The 22,631-nt window shown below is 37.9% G+C and overlaps 1 protein-coding gene across 3 annotated transcripts; it reads right to left on the bottom strand.

Moving 5' to 3' along the window:
- Nucleotides 1-5,727: 5,727 nt before the first annotated feature.
- On the bottom strand, nt 5,728-22,513 carry flvcr2b (FLVCR heme transporter 2b). Of its 3 annotated transcripts, none has more exons than XM_041976040.1 (11): nt 19,139-19,954; nt 18,562-18,703; nt 14,711-14,851; nt 13,617-13,684; nt 13,213-13,316; nt 12,061-12,171; nt 10,580-10,685; nt 10,130-10,241; nt 8,800-8,855; nt 7,552-7,694; nt 5,729-6,270 (listed from the first exon to the last, which is right to left on the bottom strand). In XM_041976040.1, the coding sequence occupies exons 1-10, from the start codon at nt 19,784-19,786 to the stop codon at nt 7,614-7,616; spliced, it is 1,569 nt and encodes a 522-aa protein (XP_041831974.1). In that variant the 5' UTR covers nt 19,787-19,954; the 3' UTR covers nt 5,729-6,270; nt 7,552-7,613. The 3 variants fall into 3 exon arrangements, with proteins under 3 accessions (XP_041831975.1, XP_041831974.1, XP_041831976.1); XM_041976042.1 differs by lacking the exon at nt 19,139-19,954 and adding an exon at nt 21,495-22,513 and having other exon boundaries at nt 5,730-6,270; XM_041976041.1 differs by lacking the exon at nt 7,552-7,694 and having other exon boundaries at nt 5,728-6,270; nt 19,139-19,956.
- Between the last annotated feature and the right edge of the window lie 118 nt (nt 22,514-22,631).

The following is a 22,631-nucleotide window of genomic DNA, read 5'->3' as shown; positions in this document are numbered from 1 at the left end:
CTATCAACTAACAAACACAACCCCTGCTCACCAAAATAAAAAAAAAAATTTAAAAAATGAAAGGGCATAGTTCTGTGTATCACCACTAGTGTTGAGCTTCATGCCATTGGCTGGTCAGTATATCTGCACACTGAAGAGCACTTTGGCTTTATGCACTTTGCTATTGGATTTACCTGCAAGCAAAATGGAACAATGACAGTTTGTACCATGATAGACATCTGTAAGCTATTTCCAACATAACACTCTTTGTAGTTTAGTGAATGCATCAGTGAATGCAGATTGTTTTAGTGCCCTGCTCTCTGGTCTTTCCAAAAAGAGTATTTCCACCCTACATTTGCTTCAGAACTCAGCGGCACAGGTTCTGACGAGGACCAAGAAGGAACACATTACACCAGTTTTGAAATCTGTGCATTGGCTCCCCGTGTGTTTTAGGATTGATTTTAAGGTTCTTTTAGTCATTTATAAATTTCTTATTTATCTGACCTTCTTTTAAGAGTGGAGGGATGGAGGTGTACTCGCGTGTGTGTGTCTGTGTGCGCATGTGTGACTGTATGAAAGAGAAACTAGAATAATTTGAAATTGCTTTGTTATACTTTGTTGTGGCTTGTTTTTTCTTTTTTATTATGCATATATGTTATTAAGTAAAGCACGTTGTGTTGTTTTTTGGCATGAAAAGCACTTTATAAATAAAGTTTAATTTGATTTGATTTGTCAAGAACACATTGTGTCTTTTTGATACAGTCCTTGGTAGAGAGATCAAGGGTCACATTGGTGCATATTGATAGTAGTTTTCTTACTTCAGACTAAGGACAAATGCCACAGAAGGTGATTAAATCCAGGCCCTATGCTTGGACACTTCTGGGGCGGGTTTTCCGAGAGCAAGGGAGCTGGCGCCGGGGATCCTGTGTATTTTCCACCCTGATCTCTGCTTGGCAGTAGCCTAAATAATAAAGCTCTTTTTACAGAGCTGCCTGGGGTTCCCTGTGTACAAACACAAGCCCCCCCTCCATCTCCTTGTCTCTGCTGTTTTAACATGACCTACCGCCATGGGGTTCACCTCACACCCCACTAAGCTGCTGTCCTGCAGTTGTCTGAAACTCAGCCCCCACTCTGTCCCAGACTCACTCTCGCTGGGGTCAAACTAATTTAGTCTTGAGGTAATTTTACCAGGGCATAAGTACACAATGCTGGGATTGATGACTGAACACTGCAAGCAGCTAACAACTGATAACCATCTCAAATTAAACTTGAGCAGAAAAAGTCATGGAAAGTGCTCCAAGCGTGAGGTCATTTGGTGACTTTTCAGACTACAATGTATGTGTACTAATACCTCTGCGCTACTCAGTATTCCACATATGTTTTTGTGTTTCAACTGTTATTTTTAATTGCATCATGGAGTGCAGGAGTGTGTTACTCCAGTGTAATCACGGAAACGTAGCAAGCGGTGATGAAACGTCCATTCATGCGGCCATGCATGGATGTGTGTTTATTTAACTACTGTGTAGGTTAATCTGGGTCCTCAAAGCCTGGTGCTGTGTGTTGGTGCCAAGGCTCACAAACCTTATGCACTCTGATCAGCCTGCCAGCTTTGAAACCTGAAGCAGCCAGAGAAACCTCCTGCAAAAGCTATGGCCCAGACCTCTCATGCCTCCAGAAATAAATTTAAATCAGGTAAATCAAAGAGTTGTTTTTTTTTTTTTTTTTTTTACAAACGATTTCATGAATACCTCTCTTGTCGTAAAAGTGTGTGCTTTACAGTAGAAAATGTTCCACTGAAAGGATTTGGTAGCACCTTTACCTCCACATGCCCGCAAACATGAGGCATTTAATGGAGATCCAGGCTCTGACCGGCTGTGTAGGCGGAGGAGTGTGCCATAAAAGCCAAAACAGTAGCTCGGTTCTAGTGAGGGAAAATTAAGTGATTTTTCCATTTTTGCCCGCTGAGCCATTTTTCCCATGAACAATAAAATGAAAACAACACAAAAGTCTCAGGAAACACTGGAAGAAATTTGTCTCCAACAGCAGCAGCTAATCAACACAGCCGCAACACACACTGTGACACCCTGTTTTGTTGCTGTATTCTCAGCAGGCCAAATTACTCACCATCATTTAAAGTCAGTAAAGTTTTTAGGTAATAGAGTTGTATGTTTAGTAAGATTGTGCATGTTACTGGACTCACTCCAGAAAGGATGACAGATGAGGAATGCTTTGATTAAACCATCCTTCTTAAACTGGGATGTTGTATCTAAAGTGACAAGAATACAACAAAAGCAAAATATAAGCTTTGTGCTTTTTGAAGAAAAAAGAACCAAGCATATTTATATACAGTGTGCTATTTCAAGTGCCCTTCATCAAACAGCTGAAGAAGACCTCACACACACTCACACACTAGAAGTGTGACAAAAAATCATTCATCTTTGTGTGATTTGCGGAATAAGAAAACTGTAGCACCAAGCATAGTTTCTCTGGCTCTGAGTCAGGGTTAAATATCAAGAATACGTCTTGATTTCACAGCAGCACCTCCTTTCTCTGCAGCCCATCTGTGACTGAGTTAGATTGCTCCAGCATGTGCATAGATGAGGTGCTCATTCAGTAGCCTCTCCAAAGTACACCATGCTGCCATCTGTGTATGACAGTCTTTACCACACTTACTTGGATTTCACTTTCAGCCCATTCACCTCCTTGAGATTACAAGGGTCTTTTTTCTGCTTGTCAGCTACAACTTATCACATTTTAGTGCTTCTCTTTCTGTTTTCCTCATCTCTATAAAGTCATTTGGCTTCATCCATCTCCCTTTTTTTCCACCCATGTAGCTGCAAAACTCCCTTTTTACGACTATGTCATACATGGTGAGGGTTATCATTCTCTGTTGCTGTTTGAACAACACAAATAAGAGGCATCATGCCAAGTTCTCTTCAGCCTTCTCCCTCCACATATCCCCTATATACTCCTACAGTTTCTGCTGGTGATATTGGCAAATTGATGGTTGACTTGTCACTTCTAACCAGTTGCAAGAAGGCCCTACAATCTAGTCCCCAAAACTCATTTGTAATAAACATTGCTCAACTGAATTACAGAATGCTAGAAAAGCTAAACATAGTCTTCATGGTTGGAGATGTGTATTTTTGGTTTGCGGGTGCAAGACAGGTCACAGTGTGGATAGATGATAATATGTAAGAAAAGCCAGGAAAAAAGATAGGATAACCACTCTCAGGAAATGGTGCACTTCACCATTATATTGCCATGGAGTCAGCTGCACCCATCCTGAGGTAATGCCGGGAATCTATGGCAAAATGATATTTTAAATGTCTACAGACAGTATATATATCATGAGGTGCAATTTATGTTGAGTTAGCTACTTCTTTTTTCTCTTCTTATCCTTTGTTTCCTTATTGAGATTCTATTGAGATAGAATTTGCATGTCAAACATAGAGGTGGACATGAAAAATAGCTTTTTACATAAATTTTACTTACCAGTGCTTCTTAAGCTTGAAAGTTAAGCAAATGTTTGGCTAACTTTCAAAGGTTCTGTGTTATCAGAAATTTGCAGACACATACATGAAGTCTATCAAGAAATTGTAAGACTTTGATACTTGGCATATGTGTGCAATAAATGTCATCATAATTCATTTTCATTTTAACATAATAGCTTGATATCCCGATGTTGCATTAAACTGTCATTTGTGGTTGGTTTAGAGAGAGTGGCTGCATTTGATGATCAGACATAATTTCCAAGAGCTCAACTACAGTTTTAAAAGTTGAACATTTAATTCTGCCCTACAGAATTCTACTCCCAAGACATTAACATTAATCCTTGATTTATGTATTTCTATTTTCCTTCAGCCTTTTTTTTTTTTTTTGGCTTTTTAATTTAAAGCTGTCAAATTGAATCACTTAAATGCTACAACGTTGCATGAAGTCCTTATCTTTATGCAACTCAATAGCCTTTATAAGGCTATGTATAACAGACCATTGAACCCACATAACTTCAAACACTGCTGGAAGAAACGCCACTCTGCTGCAAGTAATCAAGTGAAGTGTACCAGCCTACGTCTGACTGCTGTCCACTGACAGGAGGCCGATGAGATGAAGACTCTACAAGGAGTCAGAGACCTGATTTCACTACAACTTTATGGGTTGATGCTGGTAAGATAAGGAGATGGAGAGTATGTGTTTTACTGTGTTGTGTAATCATCAATAAAGTTAGTTTTGGAGCTTGAAACTGCAACCATGACCGTGCCAATTCTTTGGTTTTAGGATGTGCTAAATATAGTCTGTAGTTTTAGATACATGGTCAAAGGGATGTGTCTTTTTATAAAATGACATGGCTCGTACACACCAATGCAGTTTTTCTGTTTTCCACCTGTCAGCAATGTTAGGACATGCTAAGGACCTGTTGCTTCTTTACAACTCAAACAAGTTATCAATCAGTAATAAAATATATTTGGTAAAATGTTTTGTGAGGAAAAAAGTATTTTATTCTTTTCAACCTGTTTCCAACTTTACGTTGGAAACTTGCTGGGTTTCAGTGATGAAGGGAAGCAAAAATGCACTTTGTAAGAACCAAATAATTCAACATTTGAACATACAGCATGTTCTTCCAAGTCACTCTAAAATGTCATACATAAACAAGGGGCCTTATTCAAACATTTAATTCTACATTTGGGTAGGCATACACTCAGGAGTTTCCCCAACAAGCATGAGGTCACACACCCTGCTTGTCCTCTGAAAACCTTCCTGTGTACAGTCCACATATTCCCCCATAACAAAACTTAAATAAAGAAACTCGGGTGCTGATGAACCTGTAGTACTAGGAAAGAAGAAAAAAAAATGACAGAAAATTTTAAAACAATTGTGTGCCAAGGATCAGTCATAGACTAAATAGAGAACAATGAGATCATCAGAGAATCAGTCAACTGGGAGCTGCTCTTTCACTGCTGGCTTTAGGTCAGAATGATCTCATAACAGAACTGCTCAAAGGCAAATTTATCTTTTTATGCCAATGGGAACTTCTCTTGTATCTCTCTCAGGCAAATCTGCATCTTACATTTTCAAAGGTAAGATTAAAACAATAAATAGGTAATATGACATAACTACAAACAACAGAACCATACCTTGTTTTTCTTACAATCTGCAACTAACTTGACTCATGTGCCCTGAAATTCACAGCTCAGGCAGCAGCTTTTTATATAACAATGCTGCCACCATGTGGCTAAAGAGTATAATGCAGTTTGGTTTTTCTGCATATTTGAGATTTGAGACTGAGGATAACGTCAGAAAAATAGATGGTTTCTTTTATCATAGCAACCCGTTTTTGTTGCTGTTGTTTTTAATGTCTAACGTGACTAAAAATCATCCAAAATGTGTTTGCTGTTTCATTTGTTCATTTTGAAACAAGATAAGTAACAATAGCTCCAACCAAACTTGCAAACTACTTCATCTTTCCACCAACACTTCCAGCATGACTTCATGCAGTGGCTATGGAGAGATGCAGCTCCTTTCCGTGCTTATTGCATTTATCTCTGAACATGCCTCATATTGTAATTAGCGCCATCTGCACCCTGATAAGAGAATGATAGTGAGGTGCAGATATGCTAAATCTTAAGACTGGATGTGGTGGGCTTTGAGTTAGCAATACAATTGGTCTTGCCATAAAATAAAATACACAATGTAGGTGTGCATGATAAACAAAAATTACAACTCAAAAGTAGTTTTATTTCATGTTACATAAATAAATAGGAAATGTGTTACAAATACAAACACTGTAGTTCCTGGACATTTTTGTTCTATTTTTAAATTACTGCAAACTGCTTTACATAGGAAAATTTGTCACAATCTTCTACAAAATATAATAAGAAAAAAATTTACATTGTATTTACATGGACCACTGTCTATGTAATGACCAAACTAGTACCGACTCATCATGGTAGGCTAATGGTATTTGTATATACCTAAAATAAGTCATTGTGCTAGCAAACACATATAAAACTGTCAAGGCACAATTGTTTTCTAGATTTGTCTTGCAGATTTAGTGAAATCACTTATCTTGAAAACTTTCATGATCAATAAATCTTATTCAATTTTAAAACATTGTACATCTCGACTACTCAGAAGGGAAATGGACCTAAAAGTATTCTGATCCTCAGTATTTTAGACTGTTGCAGGAAGGAGATGACGGTCGTTTCTGAGGTTTATTGTATGTGTTTAAAGATGAGCCTCTTTGATGATAGAAGGTGCATCCAGGTTTCCAGTCTGACGTTCAGGAGGTTCCTATTTGATTAAAAGAGACAGGTTAAGTCAAAGGTTTTATGGACTTGGAAGAAAAAGAGTAAGTACTGAGCAAATGCAATGATTTAACACAAATAACACATTTTTTAATATATGTAAGCATATTCAGACATTTTCTGAAGAAAAACATCTAAAATGAACTGAAGAAATATGGGTTCAAGGCTGAAAAAGCATTAAGTTTAAAATTAAAACAGGTTGGAGCCTCTACTGGTGAGAATAAAAAGCTGCTGATGTTGCTTTCACAGTTATATTGATTTTGTTAGACACTGGTGAAAACAGGCTGTTCACTAGATAGTATCAAGGTTCAATACTGAATGGAACCAGATCAAGAACTTGACTATATGGTTGAGAGGTGACAGTGCCAAATAGTGTTCAGCTGACCTAATTCTTTATTTAAGTCAAAGAAAGAAAAAAAACATGACTTATGCAAAGTTTTCAGGATACTCGAAATCATCAGAACTTGATAAACTCTTCCAGCCATCATCGACTACTTAGGACTTTTGATGGTTGACTGAGAATTGCACCAGAGCACGATTTTTCTTACTCACAAATTACCATGTTAAAATTCCTACATGTCCTCCAACTGAAATGATAATTTCTGTCTGCTCTTATTCTTAAATATAACACCCAATTTTCTTTGATGAATTACTACCTCCACAAGGAACTATAAGGGGAAAATATCCCTCATATTAGCATTTCCACATCAATTTCTCTGGACTATTTTCAAGAAAAACAAAGGCCTTGCTCTTCTGCAAAAACCTACAGATCAAACTTTAACTATATATATTTATATATATATATATATATATATATATATATATATATATATATATATATATATATATATATATAGTGGTAAGATTAGGAACAGAGACTCTGCAGTTTTGTAATGTCTTCTATCCAAATCATTGTGTAACTTAGCCCGAGTCAGTCAGCTTTCTACATTTCACATCAAATCATTCCCCTACGTGGCAATGTTTATTACTGGGCAGTTTTTATCAAAGACAAACAGTATCTGCTGTATAGGATTAGATGGGGTTAATGATTATCTCAGCCATGTGAATACATTAGCTGACCTCGGTGGAATTTCATGATGCAAAGAGAGTAAAACGGTGAAATAAATCATATTTTCATTCTTTTGTGAACAGGTGAAGGTTAATCATGAGACACATAAAGTCAGAAGAGGCAGGTTTAATAGTACAAAGTGAAAGGGTGTGCAGCAGGTGATTTACATCATGTGTGGTGATTGCTCTGTGCTCCTACCTTTGTGCTTCTGTGAGTTGAGCTAAGATTTGAGGAGATTTTTTTAAACAGAAAAGTTTTGATCAGGCTTGAGAGGGAGGAGTCTGCGGGTGGTAGATTAGTGTTGTTGCTCCGTAGTCTTGTCTCGACATCTGCCTCTCCGCCTAAAAGAACAGCTACTGATCACTTCTAATTCAGCAAATATAGAGGTGTGAGGCTCCAGCCTGGGGTGAAATAGCTATTATAAGCTCAAAACCAGCCCACCTATAATGCTGCAGCTAATGGAATAGTTTTTGGGGAAGTAAATTTATTAGATTTATTTCTAAAAGGTATAGCGTATATCAATGATCATGTCCAACAAAAAGGACTTCAGTAATTTCTCAAAGGATCAAACTGTAACTTTAAGTGAATCGAGGAATTTATGTTTTGTATAACTGTAGCTACCATTTATAACAGGGTTTAATTTCAGCATTTATTAGTAACTGCACCTCAGAGCTTGGAGCCTCATACAGAAATAGAAAAAATGACAAAGAAGGTAAGAAGCTGGGAAAATCCGAGCAGCATAAGTTGTAGATACACTTATAATTGTTAATACTTTGTGCTGTAAACATATATGCATTTATGTGGCCTTTAATCATTTTAATGCATTATTTGTTTTTGTACAGTTTCTTCATGTGGACAAATGGCAGAAATCAGCCCACAAAAAACATGTGTTATGTAGAAAGGGCACAGACACGTAGGCTGACTGAAGATGGCAGTGAGGGTAGACACAGTAGGAAGCATAGGACTGGTTATTTCTGGAGCAGCAGAAGTGGCACATGTGACTTTGCCCTGCATGCAAACTTATGACAGGAAGACAAACAATACACAAATTCCAAGCAGACATTTTGACTTGTCACAGCTCTTGCACGTGTTAAGCTTCATTACTCAGAAATTAGCTAATACTATTATTATTTATTATTATTAATAATAATAATACTATAACAATAATAATAATAATAATACTATAACAATAATATTAATAATATTAATCATTTTATTTAACTTATTTACTATAAAATGTTAAAATTTATTCTTAAAAAAATGCCATTTTCACTTAAGCTGCAACTACTGTTGTTTAATTGAGTTTATTTATTTTTAAAAAAAGTACAGAGCATATAAATATACATATATAATGAAAATATGGAGGATTATAGCAAAGCTAATTTCCATCCATAGTTCCTCTACAAACAAGCAAGCACTACATCTTCAACTTGTTTTAATACTTACGGCTGCTTTGGCGAGTAGGTTTGCGTTTTGTCTCCGTAGGTTGGACTTAATTAAACCTGCAGCAAAATAAAAACACAGAGAAAGTGGTAAACTCTGCATAAGATAATGAGACATCAAACACTGTTATTCTAAAGAGAAAAGAGACAAATAATATTGTAATATTGTATATTAAGGTCATCCCAGTAAAGTCAATAAACTTGAAAGTGATATCCAGTACATGTTTCTAGTGAAGGAAAAATTGTGTCTGAATGAACATAATGGAATAATGGTCACTATCCAGTAGGTGGCTCCAGTGAACAGCCTTAACACCAGCTCCTTTCAGTTACAATAAACTTGGTTGAATTTTTCCAAAAACTGTGTGGCAAGGAATGCAAATCTAGAGGTAATAATGTTGGGCTAACTCAGGTCATCTACAATTATCTAAACAGCTTGAAAATTAACTAAACAGAAAGTTAACAGCAATTTGGAACCTTTGTGACTTTATATAACACAGAAAGAAAAAAATACATGTGCATTTTGATTCACAAGCTTCTCACGAGAAATTGTGTAACAAATCAGAGAAGCGGGCACGTTTACAAAAACCATCCTATTGCTTTTGAAACTGGCATGACTAACACAACCCGATGTCCACTCATATGTCTAAATGCTGAGTAAGTTATGAAGACAGTAAGTCAGTTTGATGACCTTTGGATGCAGGAAAGTCTCATTTAAAATTCTTGATTTTTTATTTTCTGAACACAAACTTTAGTGCCTCGGTGGCTAATGCAAGTTACACGTTGCTTATAAAGCTTTCAAGACACTTTAACAGCTCTGTTTTGACTGAAGCATGAAATCTCACCTTTAATGGCTGAAAGCACATGGCTACTGTGAGCATAGCTGAGTGGGCAGCTGCACCAGCTCTTTTTAAATCCTCCACCTGCCTTTCAGATTGCTACTCCACATGGTCTTTAAAAGCTATATTTGAGATGGTTGGTTGAAATATTTTAGGTATTGTTAACTACCCTGAAAGAGCTCTTGACCCATCACAAAATTGTCCATCATATAAAAATTTTAGAAAGTCTTCTTCTTCTTAGATAATTATTTAAAATAATTTAACACTGTTGGAAACATTGTACATGACTTGTAACGTTCAACCCTACAGCAGTTCTTCAACATAACCAGGGATAAGGTGTACAATCTTGAAATGCAACATCCTCTAACAGGAACATTAGTAAATTATTAAGAAAAACACCAGAGAATGAAAAGGCCTATGCATCTCTGTATTTCTGACTAGAAATCAACAGCCTGGAATGAGTCACCACATTATTTTCCACATTCAGAAAGGTCATACCTGTCATTATTGTGCCTATTAGAAGAAAGACACACAAAAAGATGTTTCCTGCCAGTGTGCTGAAGTTGTCGATGATCTTCCCCTGGCAGATGGTGAATATAATCCCAAATACCTGTGTGTAAAGGTTGTGCATAGTTAGGGATAAGGCTGGAGTTTGCTTTCATATCTTTCTGAACACATAAATATAAAGCCACTTTAAAGACTCAGTGGCTCTAGTCTATAAAAAAAACCACAGACTCTCCTCTTGGGAATCCTGCTGCATTCGAGTGACTAAATGTGTTAATGATTGAGCAATCAGTTTATTTAATGTAGACATCCAGGCATCTAAGAAGACTGAAACTGAATCAATCTTTTAGGATAAAAAACGTTGATCCACTTCTCTGAAGCAACCCAGTTTGTGGTTCTTTAACACTATTGTGTATAATGTCTGTACTGGTAGTCGAGTTGTACCTGTGCTGAACAGTTAAGTAGTCCTGAGGAAGTTCCCTCTGACTCTGGGTATGTCAGCTCAACTGCAAATTCAAAGCCTAGAGGCAGGTAGCCCGTCATGAAGAACCTAGACAATAACACATACACAAAAACACACAAGCACACAAGCAAACTTTTACTTATAGAAAATCACAAGTAGATTTAATTGCAGCTTCCTTGTTTTTGTACGAACAGTAGGATACAAGCTGATGCCTCACTCACGAATGAAACTTTTTACAGACTAAATCTAATCGTTTCTCAATAATTTAGGATCAACAACCTTTTTTACTGTTGAATGACAGTGATGACGTGAGACTTAAATAAAAGTTCTGAAAGCCATCCAAGGACATCAGCCACATTTGTGAAACAACTGCAGGATGTTGTCATTCCTTTTAAGTGACAACATCTGAAACTTGGTTAAAGGTTTTTACATGGCAGCAGTAACAAAACACATCAGACTGAGTCACTACAAGCTGTAGTTCCAGGCAATATTTTGCTATTGCCAATAAAGACTCTTTAATTACAAGAACACAACAGCAAATATGATGCAGCCACAAGTTAATGGATTTGTTTGCACACATAAAGAAAAACTAAAGCAATGCCATCAAGTCACATGAATGCCGCCTACAGTCTGGCAAACATACATGCACATTACATACATCTAATAAGTGCATCTTCACAGTAAAGTCACTGAGTAACTGAAGGCATCCAATAATTTGAACTAAATTTAGATGAAAAATGTGGTTTTAATTCTGGGCAGTGGTTATATATCTTTCATACTGCAATGCTTACACATAATTTAACTATGTTTGCTTTAATATATAACATGTGATGCCATGGAAAGCTGTAAAGATAATGAGAAGATTAAACTAATAAAATTAGGTAAAAATAAATTAGCTAAGAAGAGTGTGTCCTATATTCATACATCTTAAACCTTTCATGGAGAGGAAGCAGCTTTACCTTTGCCTCATCTGAATTTAAATACCAGGTTAGTGGGTACAAAAGTAAATCTTTACTCGAAGCCCTACTCTCTGTGATCTATATGCAAATACCATATTAAGTCAAAGCTGAAATATCATGGCTCTAACACGAAGCTGCAAATATATAACAAAAGTGTTTAAATAGTAAATGCTCCACATCTGTATGTTGACTTTTAGCGTTAGTTAAAGCGTGCTGGAATGCATTTCTCATTCACTGATTCACATTTAGAGCGATATATCTGGGGCAATGTGGGGTTCAGTGTTTTGTCCCAGGATCCTTTATCATGTGGAGCGGCTGTAGATTATCTCTGGATCTGAGGACAACCAGTCTACCTGCTGAGCCACAGATGCTGCATGACAGATCAACAAAACAGACTGCATCCCACGCTTTGTTTTACTTACTACGAATATAGTTCATCTTAAATTAGATCATTTATAGAAAAAACAGAAGCAAAATAAAATTGGGAAGAATTAAACGAATACCCAAGAGCTCCAGCGGTGATGAAAACTACCCAGAGGTGTCCCAGGTTGAGTGTGGCAGCGTAGACAATCATCCCCACCAATGACATGAAGTAGACAGCGAGCGTCGTCTGCCTGGAAAGGCATACAGGAAAATGAAATGCTACATTTTGATTTGTCAGGACAATATCCTCATGCTACAATACATGTTATAATATTTTATTAGACACATTCATTTTAAATAGCTGAACAAATATATTTCAGTTTTATATAATATAATATATATTATAATTTTTGTTTGCAGAAAATCACCCATTAAAAAGTTGGTAAAAACCAATGCAAAGAAATATTATTACATAATATCATTTGGATTTAGGAAAACCACCTAATCATTTATTAACAGGATGAAAAATAATTGAAACCATTTAAGACTTATAAGAAAATTAAGATTAACAGATAGACTGCAAAGGATTTGTGAACTGGAGACCAGATTGAATTTAACCGATTTACCCATTTGAATTTTTCATTTGCAAACTTACAAAAAGCTGTAAAATTTTAAAGTTAAAACTGAAAACTTTGAGCTCTTCTTTGAGCTCTATAGACTCTGGGGCCAATACCCAGCAAACAGAGAAGTCATTGCACTTGTCTCTACCACGTTCAATGCAATAAAACCAAAGCACAACAAATTCTCATTTATTTTAGTAAAAGTCTGCGGTTTGCTTCTTCAGAACAAAAAAGATTGCTGGTAAGATGATTGCACATGGATTAAAAAGCAAAAATTTATTATCCTATTTGCAGTACAAAACTCATATAACTAAAACAGCAGGAGGGCCCCTGGTGTCAGTTCAAAGCTTGAGAGCCTGTGAGGCAGGAGGGTTAGGGTTAGATCAGATCAGAGAGGTCAACAGCATCCTGCACCTGGATAAACAGCGACAGACCAAACATTGCAGGCCAAAACACTGACACCAGTCAGCGGGAGGAGGAAAAAATAGACAAACAGAAGAAGAACAGCTTGTATAGCTGCTTTGTGACAAATAAGACACATAAAAGAAAGAAGAGTTACAAACTTTAGAGTTTTTCTCTTTTTTTCTGTTTCGTTCCACATAAGTTTAACATTGTCTGTATCTCTGCACATCATATCCTCTCATGTCTCCCTCGTTCTGAACACTTACTTACTTGTAAGTTTTGGTTCTGTCAAGCCAAACTCCACAGATAAGGGAGCCGACCATCCCTGCGATGACGATGGTGAGGCCGATCCTCCCAGCATTCACCTCTTCTCCCTGCAAAGTTAAAGAACACGGGACAGAGCAAGAGGTGGTAACCTTATGGCCTCACAAGCCGATGAAAGACAGTCTTAAGACCCACCATTTACAGCATGGCAGAGATGAACTGGGGTATTAATTCATCTTCAGCAGGAATAATTTAACACAATTTCAACTTAAGTATCTCATGCTCCTGTTTAATGTTAATGCCATGGATCATCATTGAAGATGAAACTGGGTGGGGTAGTTGCACAATAATAATAGATGAGGTGAGAATTGTGTGCAACAGACATGACTTCAGGTGCATCCTGTGCTTACAGGGTAATGTTCGATGATCATGCGGTTCAGCAGGGTTCCAACAGCATAGAAACAGCCAACATTCAGACCTGCCGGAGACAAGTGCTTTTAAACAGATAACCACATCACAAAAGTATTTTTTATTTAAAAATCAGAGCTAACCTAGAATATGGATGTCTAAAATAATAAAATGAAAGAAACAGAATAATAAGTAAAACACTGAAGAGATAATTAATAATGTAAAAACAATTTTATATCAAATTTTCCTTCACAGTATCAGCAAATATAAAGTCTAAAGTGACAACAGCTACAGCTCAGTCAAACTGACAGGGACAGGTGGAGGCTGCAGCCTGCAGAGCCCCATGAACTGTGCTGCATTATCCAAAGGTTCACTTACAGGATGGAAGGACAGGGAGAGCGACACCTAATTTCTCTACCCACACTCTTAACTACTGCCTCGTGATTGTGTCATGTGAATTGAAAAGAGGAAGGTCAAAGCAGAAATGTTTCCTTAAACTCTTCACAGCTGCTGCACTGTGCTGTTTATAGATTTAACAACCCAGCCTGAAATTAATCTGGCAATTGTTTTCTGTAATAATCAAATAGTGGTTTAAAGTGTTGTCAGATGCTTACTATCTCAGAGTCATAGTGAATTTCTGATCTTCCAGCCACATTGATTCAACGCAGTTGTCAAACATTATCAGACTATGAACAAACTTTGGACCTCTCCAGGACACGCTCACCATGACCTCTATGAAATTTCAAAAACATATTACTTTGTGCATTTATAGGAGATTGAATTAGATAAGATAAAGATTGTTACACATTAAAAAGAATGTGTTGATGGTTTCACAAAGATTCTCAGTTAATATTTCTATTGTTTTATAACTACTGTATAATACAGTGAGTGCAATCATGGACCATGAAACTTACTGCCTGATTAAAAATAAACCATTTTACCACCCACCTGTTTCCAACTACATCTAATATAAATAATGCCTAAATTAAATCAGAAATCCCCTGTTTTAAATTAATTTAAAATCTACCCATAATAATAATTATCATTCATTATAGTGATTAATAGCACATTAGCACAAGGAGAAGTCATGACCAACCATAAGTGATGATGAGGAGGATGAAGGGCTTGTTACGGAGCAGCCTAAGGATGGAGGCTGTGTAGGAGTACTGCTCTGGTGGAATGCTGCGAGCTGTGGCCTGAGCCTGAGTCGGAGGAAGTTTTGGACGCTCCTGGAAAACTGAAACGTATGGCAACAGTAAACAGCTAAACAAACAAGGCTTAATGCTGGATTTCATTCCTCCCCTCATTTCTCAAGAAAACAAGGTTGCAAACTTTCCTTAAATAAGGTATCAAGCCAAAATAATTTTGTACAGACACACTCACAGCATGCAGTGAAAATACCTAATTAATTACATTTGTTCCAGTGTGTATCAGCCAACATTTTCCCCTAAAGACTGTCAGTATCTAAGTGACTTGGGTGGAGGCGCGTGCCCTTAGGCCTCATGTTTGTGTTTTTCATTTATTTTCTTGGGGCAGAGTCAGGCCAGCAGACTCTCTCCTCCAGCAAATCTGACCTGAAGGTCTGTATATGTTACCTAGCACCCACTGACACAAAGAAACTAACTACTTATTGACACAGCTGTTCAACCAGTGGATGCAAAATCATTTACATGATTACATAATTGCATGTGGCTTTTTTTTGCTGGTGTTTTACAAGTGAGTTTAACAAAGAACCTTTTAGAGCGCTCAGACTGATTGTCTGTAAAATTGCTCATGTTCTTGAACACCCTGATGAATCATCTTATTCATCTACATCTCATTGCAACAGACTGTCCCTGAGGTTAACTCTGTCTTTTAACAAAAACATTGGAGCCAAACGTGCTCTGTCACCTCTCTCTACACAGTTTATGCAAATCTTTCAATCCTGGGACTTTGTCTGGCCTGCTGACTCAGAGGCCTGAGGGCTACAGATGGCCCTGCCAGCAGGACAACCCTCACACATGGCATCTTGCATGTATGCGTGAGAGGGTGCTATGTGTATGAGTATTTATGCGTCATATCATGAAACTACTGCAACCAACTGCAACTGTCTCGCTGAAGTAATCAAGAGCAGCTCAAGTCACATTCGTTGCTTAATACCAACATACTTTAAGGAAGAGGATGTAAGTCTTTCTGCCCTTTATAGAACCAGAACATCCAATTTACCCACCTACTATAAAAAGCTTATTAATAAATCTTACTACTTATTAACAACCCTTATTGTCTGAGAACTAAAATCTACTTTGAAATGCAAATTTGATCTTCATCAGTTAATCTTCCTTTTCAGTTAACTACCTATGTCACTTTCCTTACAACCGTTCTGTATCATAATGGTGTTACTCATTTCATTTTACTCTCCATTTAAGCAGATATGCGGAAGTAAAAAAGATGTTTAGCTGATTTAGTGGGTCACGGGCAGGATAGGTTTGCAACTACTAAAATGTAAACGACAAAAGTAAGCATGTCAGATTAAAAACCGACATTGTCCAGTCAGTCACATGAGCCATTAAAAATGGGCTGCAGCTTGCATTTCACCATAATATATTAACAACAGAAGACTATAGTCACAACACTAACTGACAATACAGCCAGTGTAAATGTTGTGCATGGTACAACATGGAAATGGCCCTCACAAGCATCCTTTTGTTTTTAGGAATGCAGAATGCTTACGAGCATACCCCCACCTATCGTCTGCTCAGACATCACAACAGCATTCTCCTTAATCAGTCAGAGAGCCTATCATGTTATCTTCTCCCTAAATGATAACGCTATAAGTTGAGAGTTCTAAAGAAATATATCAAGAATATATGAGTTGTTTGAGTGAGCTTAAATGCAAACTCTCAGGGTAGAAAAAGAGAATAAAAAAACACAGTGTCTGGAAATATAAAGACAAGAGCTAAGCATTTTTTCCAACAACTCATATCCTCTCCTTCACATGTAGTCATGCTACTTCCTTCTAAACACAATGTGCTGAGTCTTTTTGTGGCCACAAGTTCTCCACTTCTGATGCGTCAATAACTAACAGAGAATTGACAAATTAATAATGGTGATGTCAGTGCAGGAAAGCACTCGGGCACATCTGAGAGTGGATATTTCTCGTCACTTGCTTTGTACTACAACAATATATTTTGTGAATCTCCCTGGTGTGAACATGCAGGTCATCAGTTTTTCTTGTCCATTGAATGGTGCTTTTAGTCAGAGGGTGTAAGTTAAAACCATCAATGAATAAGGATTTCTCATTGGGATGAGTGAGAAATAACCCAAACCATACATGTCACAAAGGGAGTGAGAGGAATGAGACTCCAGTGATGATGCCGCTGTGTTGTCATTCACTCCACTGCTTCAGTTATCACTTACTGTTGCATCAGTTTTTTAAAGGTTCATAGTGACACGGTGCAGTCTGATCTCATTTACATGAACTCAAAACTGATAAAGCTGCAAAACCAGAAATACTATTCATGGTGACTAGCCAAGATTAGGTTTTATCTGCAGAGGTTTCAGAGCTAACTGCTGTCACTCACTACAGTACAGCTGAGAATGAAGAGAGCAGTCTCACAACACATTACAGAAGTTACTATTCAGGGTTGTTTCTTAATATCAAGATTTAATTTTAGCAAAGGGCAAATTGAAAAGAGTAGTCTGTCTGAGGACTGAAAGAGAGGTAAAACCTAAAGTTGGAGTGATGAGACATAACAATAAATCACAGAACCAGATGAGCTACTCAAACTTGATGCTCCTGATGAGACAGAAGAGATAAATGAGCATCAGCTGCGTGATTCTTTTTTTTTTTATTATTTATTCCTTTCTTTTAAACAGCTCAAATGCATTTCCAACAGCAGTGTGTCACAACTCACTAAAATCTCACTAAACATGTTTCTAAAGAGCCGTTTGGCAGCAGTAGGTGAAACAAGCTGTATATAAGTTGCATGCTGCCAACTAGAAGCCTACAAGACATTGTAATATTAGAACTTGTGTGCATAAGTGTAGAAGGAGAAAAGATTTTTACGGCTGCTGCACAGAATCTCTAAGCAGCACCTAGCGGGAAGATGGGACCAGCTGCTCTTCGGATAAGGCAGCAAAACACATGTTGAGTTGGTCCTAGTACTCATTTCTGAGGTGCTTTCTATTTTGCACCATCAGACATGGTAGAAATCAGTTAAGTAAATTTATACAAAAGTTAATGATAAATTGCTTCAGCATTTTTAAAGCAATTGTATACATTAATGTATAATTATTCATTTTTTTACAGTTGTTATACACATATTTAACTATGTAGAAGCATCAAGCATCGTGTCAGTATTGCTCATCAGTTTCCAGTTGGGAACTAGGAGATTGTGATATTGGTGCTTCACTGTGACACTTGTTCTCTTACAATAAATTTCTGGGCATGACTTAAAACAAGTGTGCGTGACCTGATAAGAACCATTTGATAACATGAACAAATGTTCATGTTATCTATGTTCTGCTTGCTACGATACTGGACAAGTTTTAAAAAGAAAATGATAACATGAACAATCAGTGGGCTAGGACTGATATGAGGGCATGTCCTGGGGTGGTTGAATTCTAGTTATAGATATATTCAGTTGGTTTTTTAAGAAAAAACACAATCTTTTTACTCTGACCAAGTAGTTTTCTGCCTGAACTTAATCAAATAGTGATGGAGAGTGAAAAAAAAGCCAGATGTGAGTCCCAGATGGACCAAGTCCTTGGCAAGACTTAATGAAAAAAAGGTTAATTATACTATAATTAGATATTTATTCGGAGCAGCACTAACCAAATTCATTTCCATCTGGGCTTGGAGAAGTTTCAGTATCAAAAAAGTCCCATACAAACAATAAATAACAAGTCAGCAATTCCTTTTTGTGTGATTTGGATTGACCGACCCATTATGTTGCACATGTATCTTACCAAAAACAACAAGAATGAAGAGAAACGTTGCCACTCCTGCTGTTATGTAGAACATAATTCTGATGTGGTGAGCCAGCTCCTCCATGTCATCCACGTTAGGCACCAGGATAGGAGGCACGAGGAACCCAATGGCAATACCCAGCTGTATGAAAATGGACACAATTAACACTGTATGAAGACTAAATGGTTCAGAAGTGAGAAGGAGATGCACGTTATTGTCTAAATGATTCCAAATGGAAAGATAAAAACAAAAAAAAGCAACTGCATACAGTTTGACTCATTTTTTCCAACATATTCTAAGCTTTACAGAGTTTGACTAAACTGTAAACCATGTGCATGTAGGGGTAAAAATTGCTACCTGAATTCACATAACGTGATCAGAAGAGAATGCTCCTAAATTTTAACTTTGAACAAGACTAAGTATAATAGGAACAAATAGTTCACAGAAGATGTTAAAAATCCTGTGTGACTCTGGCATCCAGAGCATCCCTGCATAAACAACAGGCAGCTGACACAACCTTACTGTGCAATACTAAATATTCAATTCTCATTTCTTAAGCTGACATTTTAGACCAACCTGGTTTCCCAGAACTCCTATGGAACAAGCAGTGGAAACCTCTTTTTCTCCAAACCACACTGATGAGAGGTAAGAAGGAATACCGAGGACAAACACTGTAGCTACTGAGCATACAAACTGGCCAAAAAAGGTGACTGGGAACATATCAGGACTGGCACTGCCAATTTTTATCCAAGCACCAATGCAGTTAAAGGCTGAACCAACAAGGACAACATCTCGGATACCCCTGTTGTCCAGGAGCCAGAGGACAGGCAGAATGAATGGAATGTAGGTGAGCAAGTAGATCATGGCCAGCCAGTCAATAGCCAGAGAGTCAATGTTGTAGAAACGAATGAATATATTACTGATAATGCCATACTGGAGCCACATGAAGGCGTTGCTGGCTGAAACAGCACTGAAGAGAAACAGCATAACCCAGCGACGATGGTAAAGCTTGGTTTTAATCTCTGAGACCGGCTGTGCCTGGTCACCTGAACTCTCAATGTCTAATTGGGAGCCAGTTGAGAGGGCCCTACCTAAAGGCCCTGGACTCCACTGCAGCGAAGCAAAGCCTGGAGTGAGGTTCTTTGCAGCCTTGGAACATGGCCATTCTTCTCCACTGAGTTCAGAATTTGCATGGTTTCCTTTCAAAGTATTGTTTTGTGGCATTTCAGCTGTCCTGAAACGGGCCCCTGCCTGGAACAAGCGCGGTGAGAGGTCTTAAGATTCCAAAAGCTTGCGTAGTAACAGCTTTCTGTCCAGTGTGCACGCGGCTCTGTGTAAAAAGATGTGAGCGCAGCTGGAGTTTCTTGCGTCCCTAGCCCCTCATCTACTCACTGCCTGTGATGATACTGAGCCTCTTCACCACATGTCTGCACATTCATTACCTTCAGTTCCATCATGTGATGTTAATATAGAAAATCTACCAACTATGCTGAAACCACTCCTACTAACTCAGACTTACTTTAACTACTTCAACTAAAGTCCCACTTAGCACTTTAACAGCAAACTAGATGAATATGAGATAATTCTCAGTAAAACTATAAGATCTCCTGGAAACATTCACTCATTTAAATGGGATGAAGCTACTGAAAAGGTTAATATTTCCAAGTTTTTGTTATTGTTCACCAAATCCTGGTAAGTATAACCATTTGTGTGCACCTATCTGAGGTGTTTATCCCACAGTTTCCCACATGAACACCTCTTCTGATGTTGTGAGAAAAGCTAATTTCCCTGAGTACGCACTAGATCAATGTAGATGTCTGCAGCAACAATGTAAATCTACAACTGTCTGCTAATATCTGTTTCAAGAAAAATCCAGATCCTGCTTTTAGTGACAACATTTTCAGCACTACATGACAATTTACTGCAGAATTGTGGCTTAAGTGTTGTTTGTTCATTAACTTTAAGTTCTAACCCTCAGTGTACTTTAGTTTGCAAAATATTAAGTGTGATAAATTCTGCTAAAGACTTTATTTGCTGTTAATGTGAGCTTGTACACATAAACAAATGTGTTACAGCTTGAATAACAGGCAATAACTAATGATCATGTTCAAAATGTCAGTCTGAAATAAATAATTTGGTTTTTTTTTAAATTAAGAAATTAAGAATTTAAGAAAGTACAATTCTATGTGTTTTGTAAATATCCCTGATTTTGGAAGCAGGTTGGGTGCGATCCCTGGCAGGTTGAGGGCAGATAAATAAATCCACAGATACAAAGACACATATGTAAAGACTGATATTAAAATGATGACTTGTTACATCTATCTGGAATTCGTGCCCTTTCAAAAATATTTTTGTTTGTTTCAACTGTTCCCCAAGGCAGGACCAGAGTCCGCGGAGCAGCAGCTTTACACTCCATGCACCCACTTTTTGAAGACTAATCATTTCATTGTAGTTTTAACTTAATGGCATGTTGTGTAATAATGGCCATGAGCGAGAGATAAGACACTGTAGAAACCCGCCTCTTGAAAGAGAGTTTTGTTTATCCAAGATTTTTCCTTCTGTCACATGCTGATGAGATTAGAGCTTCATTTAATAGCCTACAAAATTAGAGTGCTACATGTATAGTCTATATGATTAAAGACGTTTGATGACGTTTGATATGCATGAAGGTATACATATAGATGTTACAAATGTATTTTCTCTGACTTATTGATCATTATTTATTCTCCCATATCTCCAGTCAGCGATGCCGTGGGATTGGGGGCAAGAGGTGAAGATAGGTCGTGCGTAATTACGCAAACGTTCCAAATGAACAGGAGTGTGATTACTGATCTTTGCAACAATAGACTAAATCATTAACCAAGTAGGTGAAGAGTTAATATGACCAGCTCATTAATAAATGACAGGTATCCATCACCTGACTCTTGATTACCTGATTCCCAAAGACTCCTATTGAGCAGGCGGTGGACACCTCTTCTGAACCAAACCACACTGAGGCGATTCTTGAAGGCATCCCGAGGATGAACACCTGTGCAAACGAGCAGCAGAACTGTCCCAAAAAGGTGACGGGGAACAGTTCGGGTTGGACGCTGGCCACCTTGATCCACGTCCCGGCGCAGTTAAGCGCCGTGGCCACGAGTGCGATGACCCGAAGTCCCTTTTTGTCCAGCAGCCAGGTCACCGGGAAGATGAAAGGAATGTAAGTCAGCATGTAAATCATAGACATCCAGTCTATAGTGAAGGCGTCCACGCCGTAGAACTTCATGAAAATATTGCTGATGATTCCGTACTGGATCCATTGGTAAGAGTTGCACAATGAATACAAGCTGAACAGGAGAACAATCAACCAGCGCCGCTTGTACAGGCGGGTGGGTAGCGGCGCTTCGTGAACGTCCTCCGGGATTTGATCACCAGGAAGCTTCGCCTCCTCACCCGCTTCCAGCTTGACATGGTTCTCCAAATCAGCTTTACCTTCCTCGTTTAGTTTTGTGTCTTCCAGCGTTTGTTTCTCAATCATATTCATACAGTCTTCTCATGTAGCCACTCATGGAGCTCAATCTCACCGTCAAACTACTGTCACTGTAAACCAAACTAAAAGTGATCATTCAGCGCTTTCCAAAACTGCTCGTAAAACGGATCTACAGCTTCATGTCGTCAGCAAAATTGAGGAGTACAATACCAAAGTTGTGTGAAACCTTTTTTATCTGAGGCAGTGAGGAAAGGTTTAAAAAAAAGAAGAACTTGCAGTCTGTGCGACATTAATACATTTCCTCCACGACTAGAAGTTACTTCAGGAATTAAACTGTAGCTCGAGGCATTAATAAGTCATATAATTTAAAGTAATACGTCAATTCAATGAATAAATACAGGTACTGGAGGTCGATTTTTCCGAGTGTGAACACGTGCTGGGTCTCCTGCGGTGACCCTCCACCCGGACCTAAAACTGCCGCTTTGAGATCTTCGAAAAAGTCGGTTAAACTCGGCCACAAGGGCGGAGTTTCATCAACACTTCATTGTAGTATCTGATCAGCCTGTAACCAGGAAATATATTTCACATATACGCTCTTAA

The sequence above is a fragment of the Melanotaenia boesemani genome, chromosome 22 (assembly GCF_017639745.1).
Source record: "Melanotaenia boesemani isolate fMelBoe1 chromosome 22, fMelBoe1.pri, whole genome shotgun sequence".
NCBI classification, from domain to species: Eukaryota; Metazoa; Chordata; class Actinopteri; order Atheriniformes; family Melanotaeniidae; genus Melanotaenia; species Melanotaenia boesemani.
The sequence above is the reverse complement of the archived record's forward strand: the minus strand, read 5'-3'. Positions and strand labels throughout refer to the sequence as shown.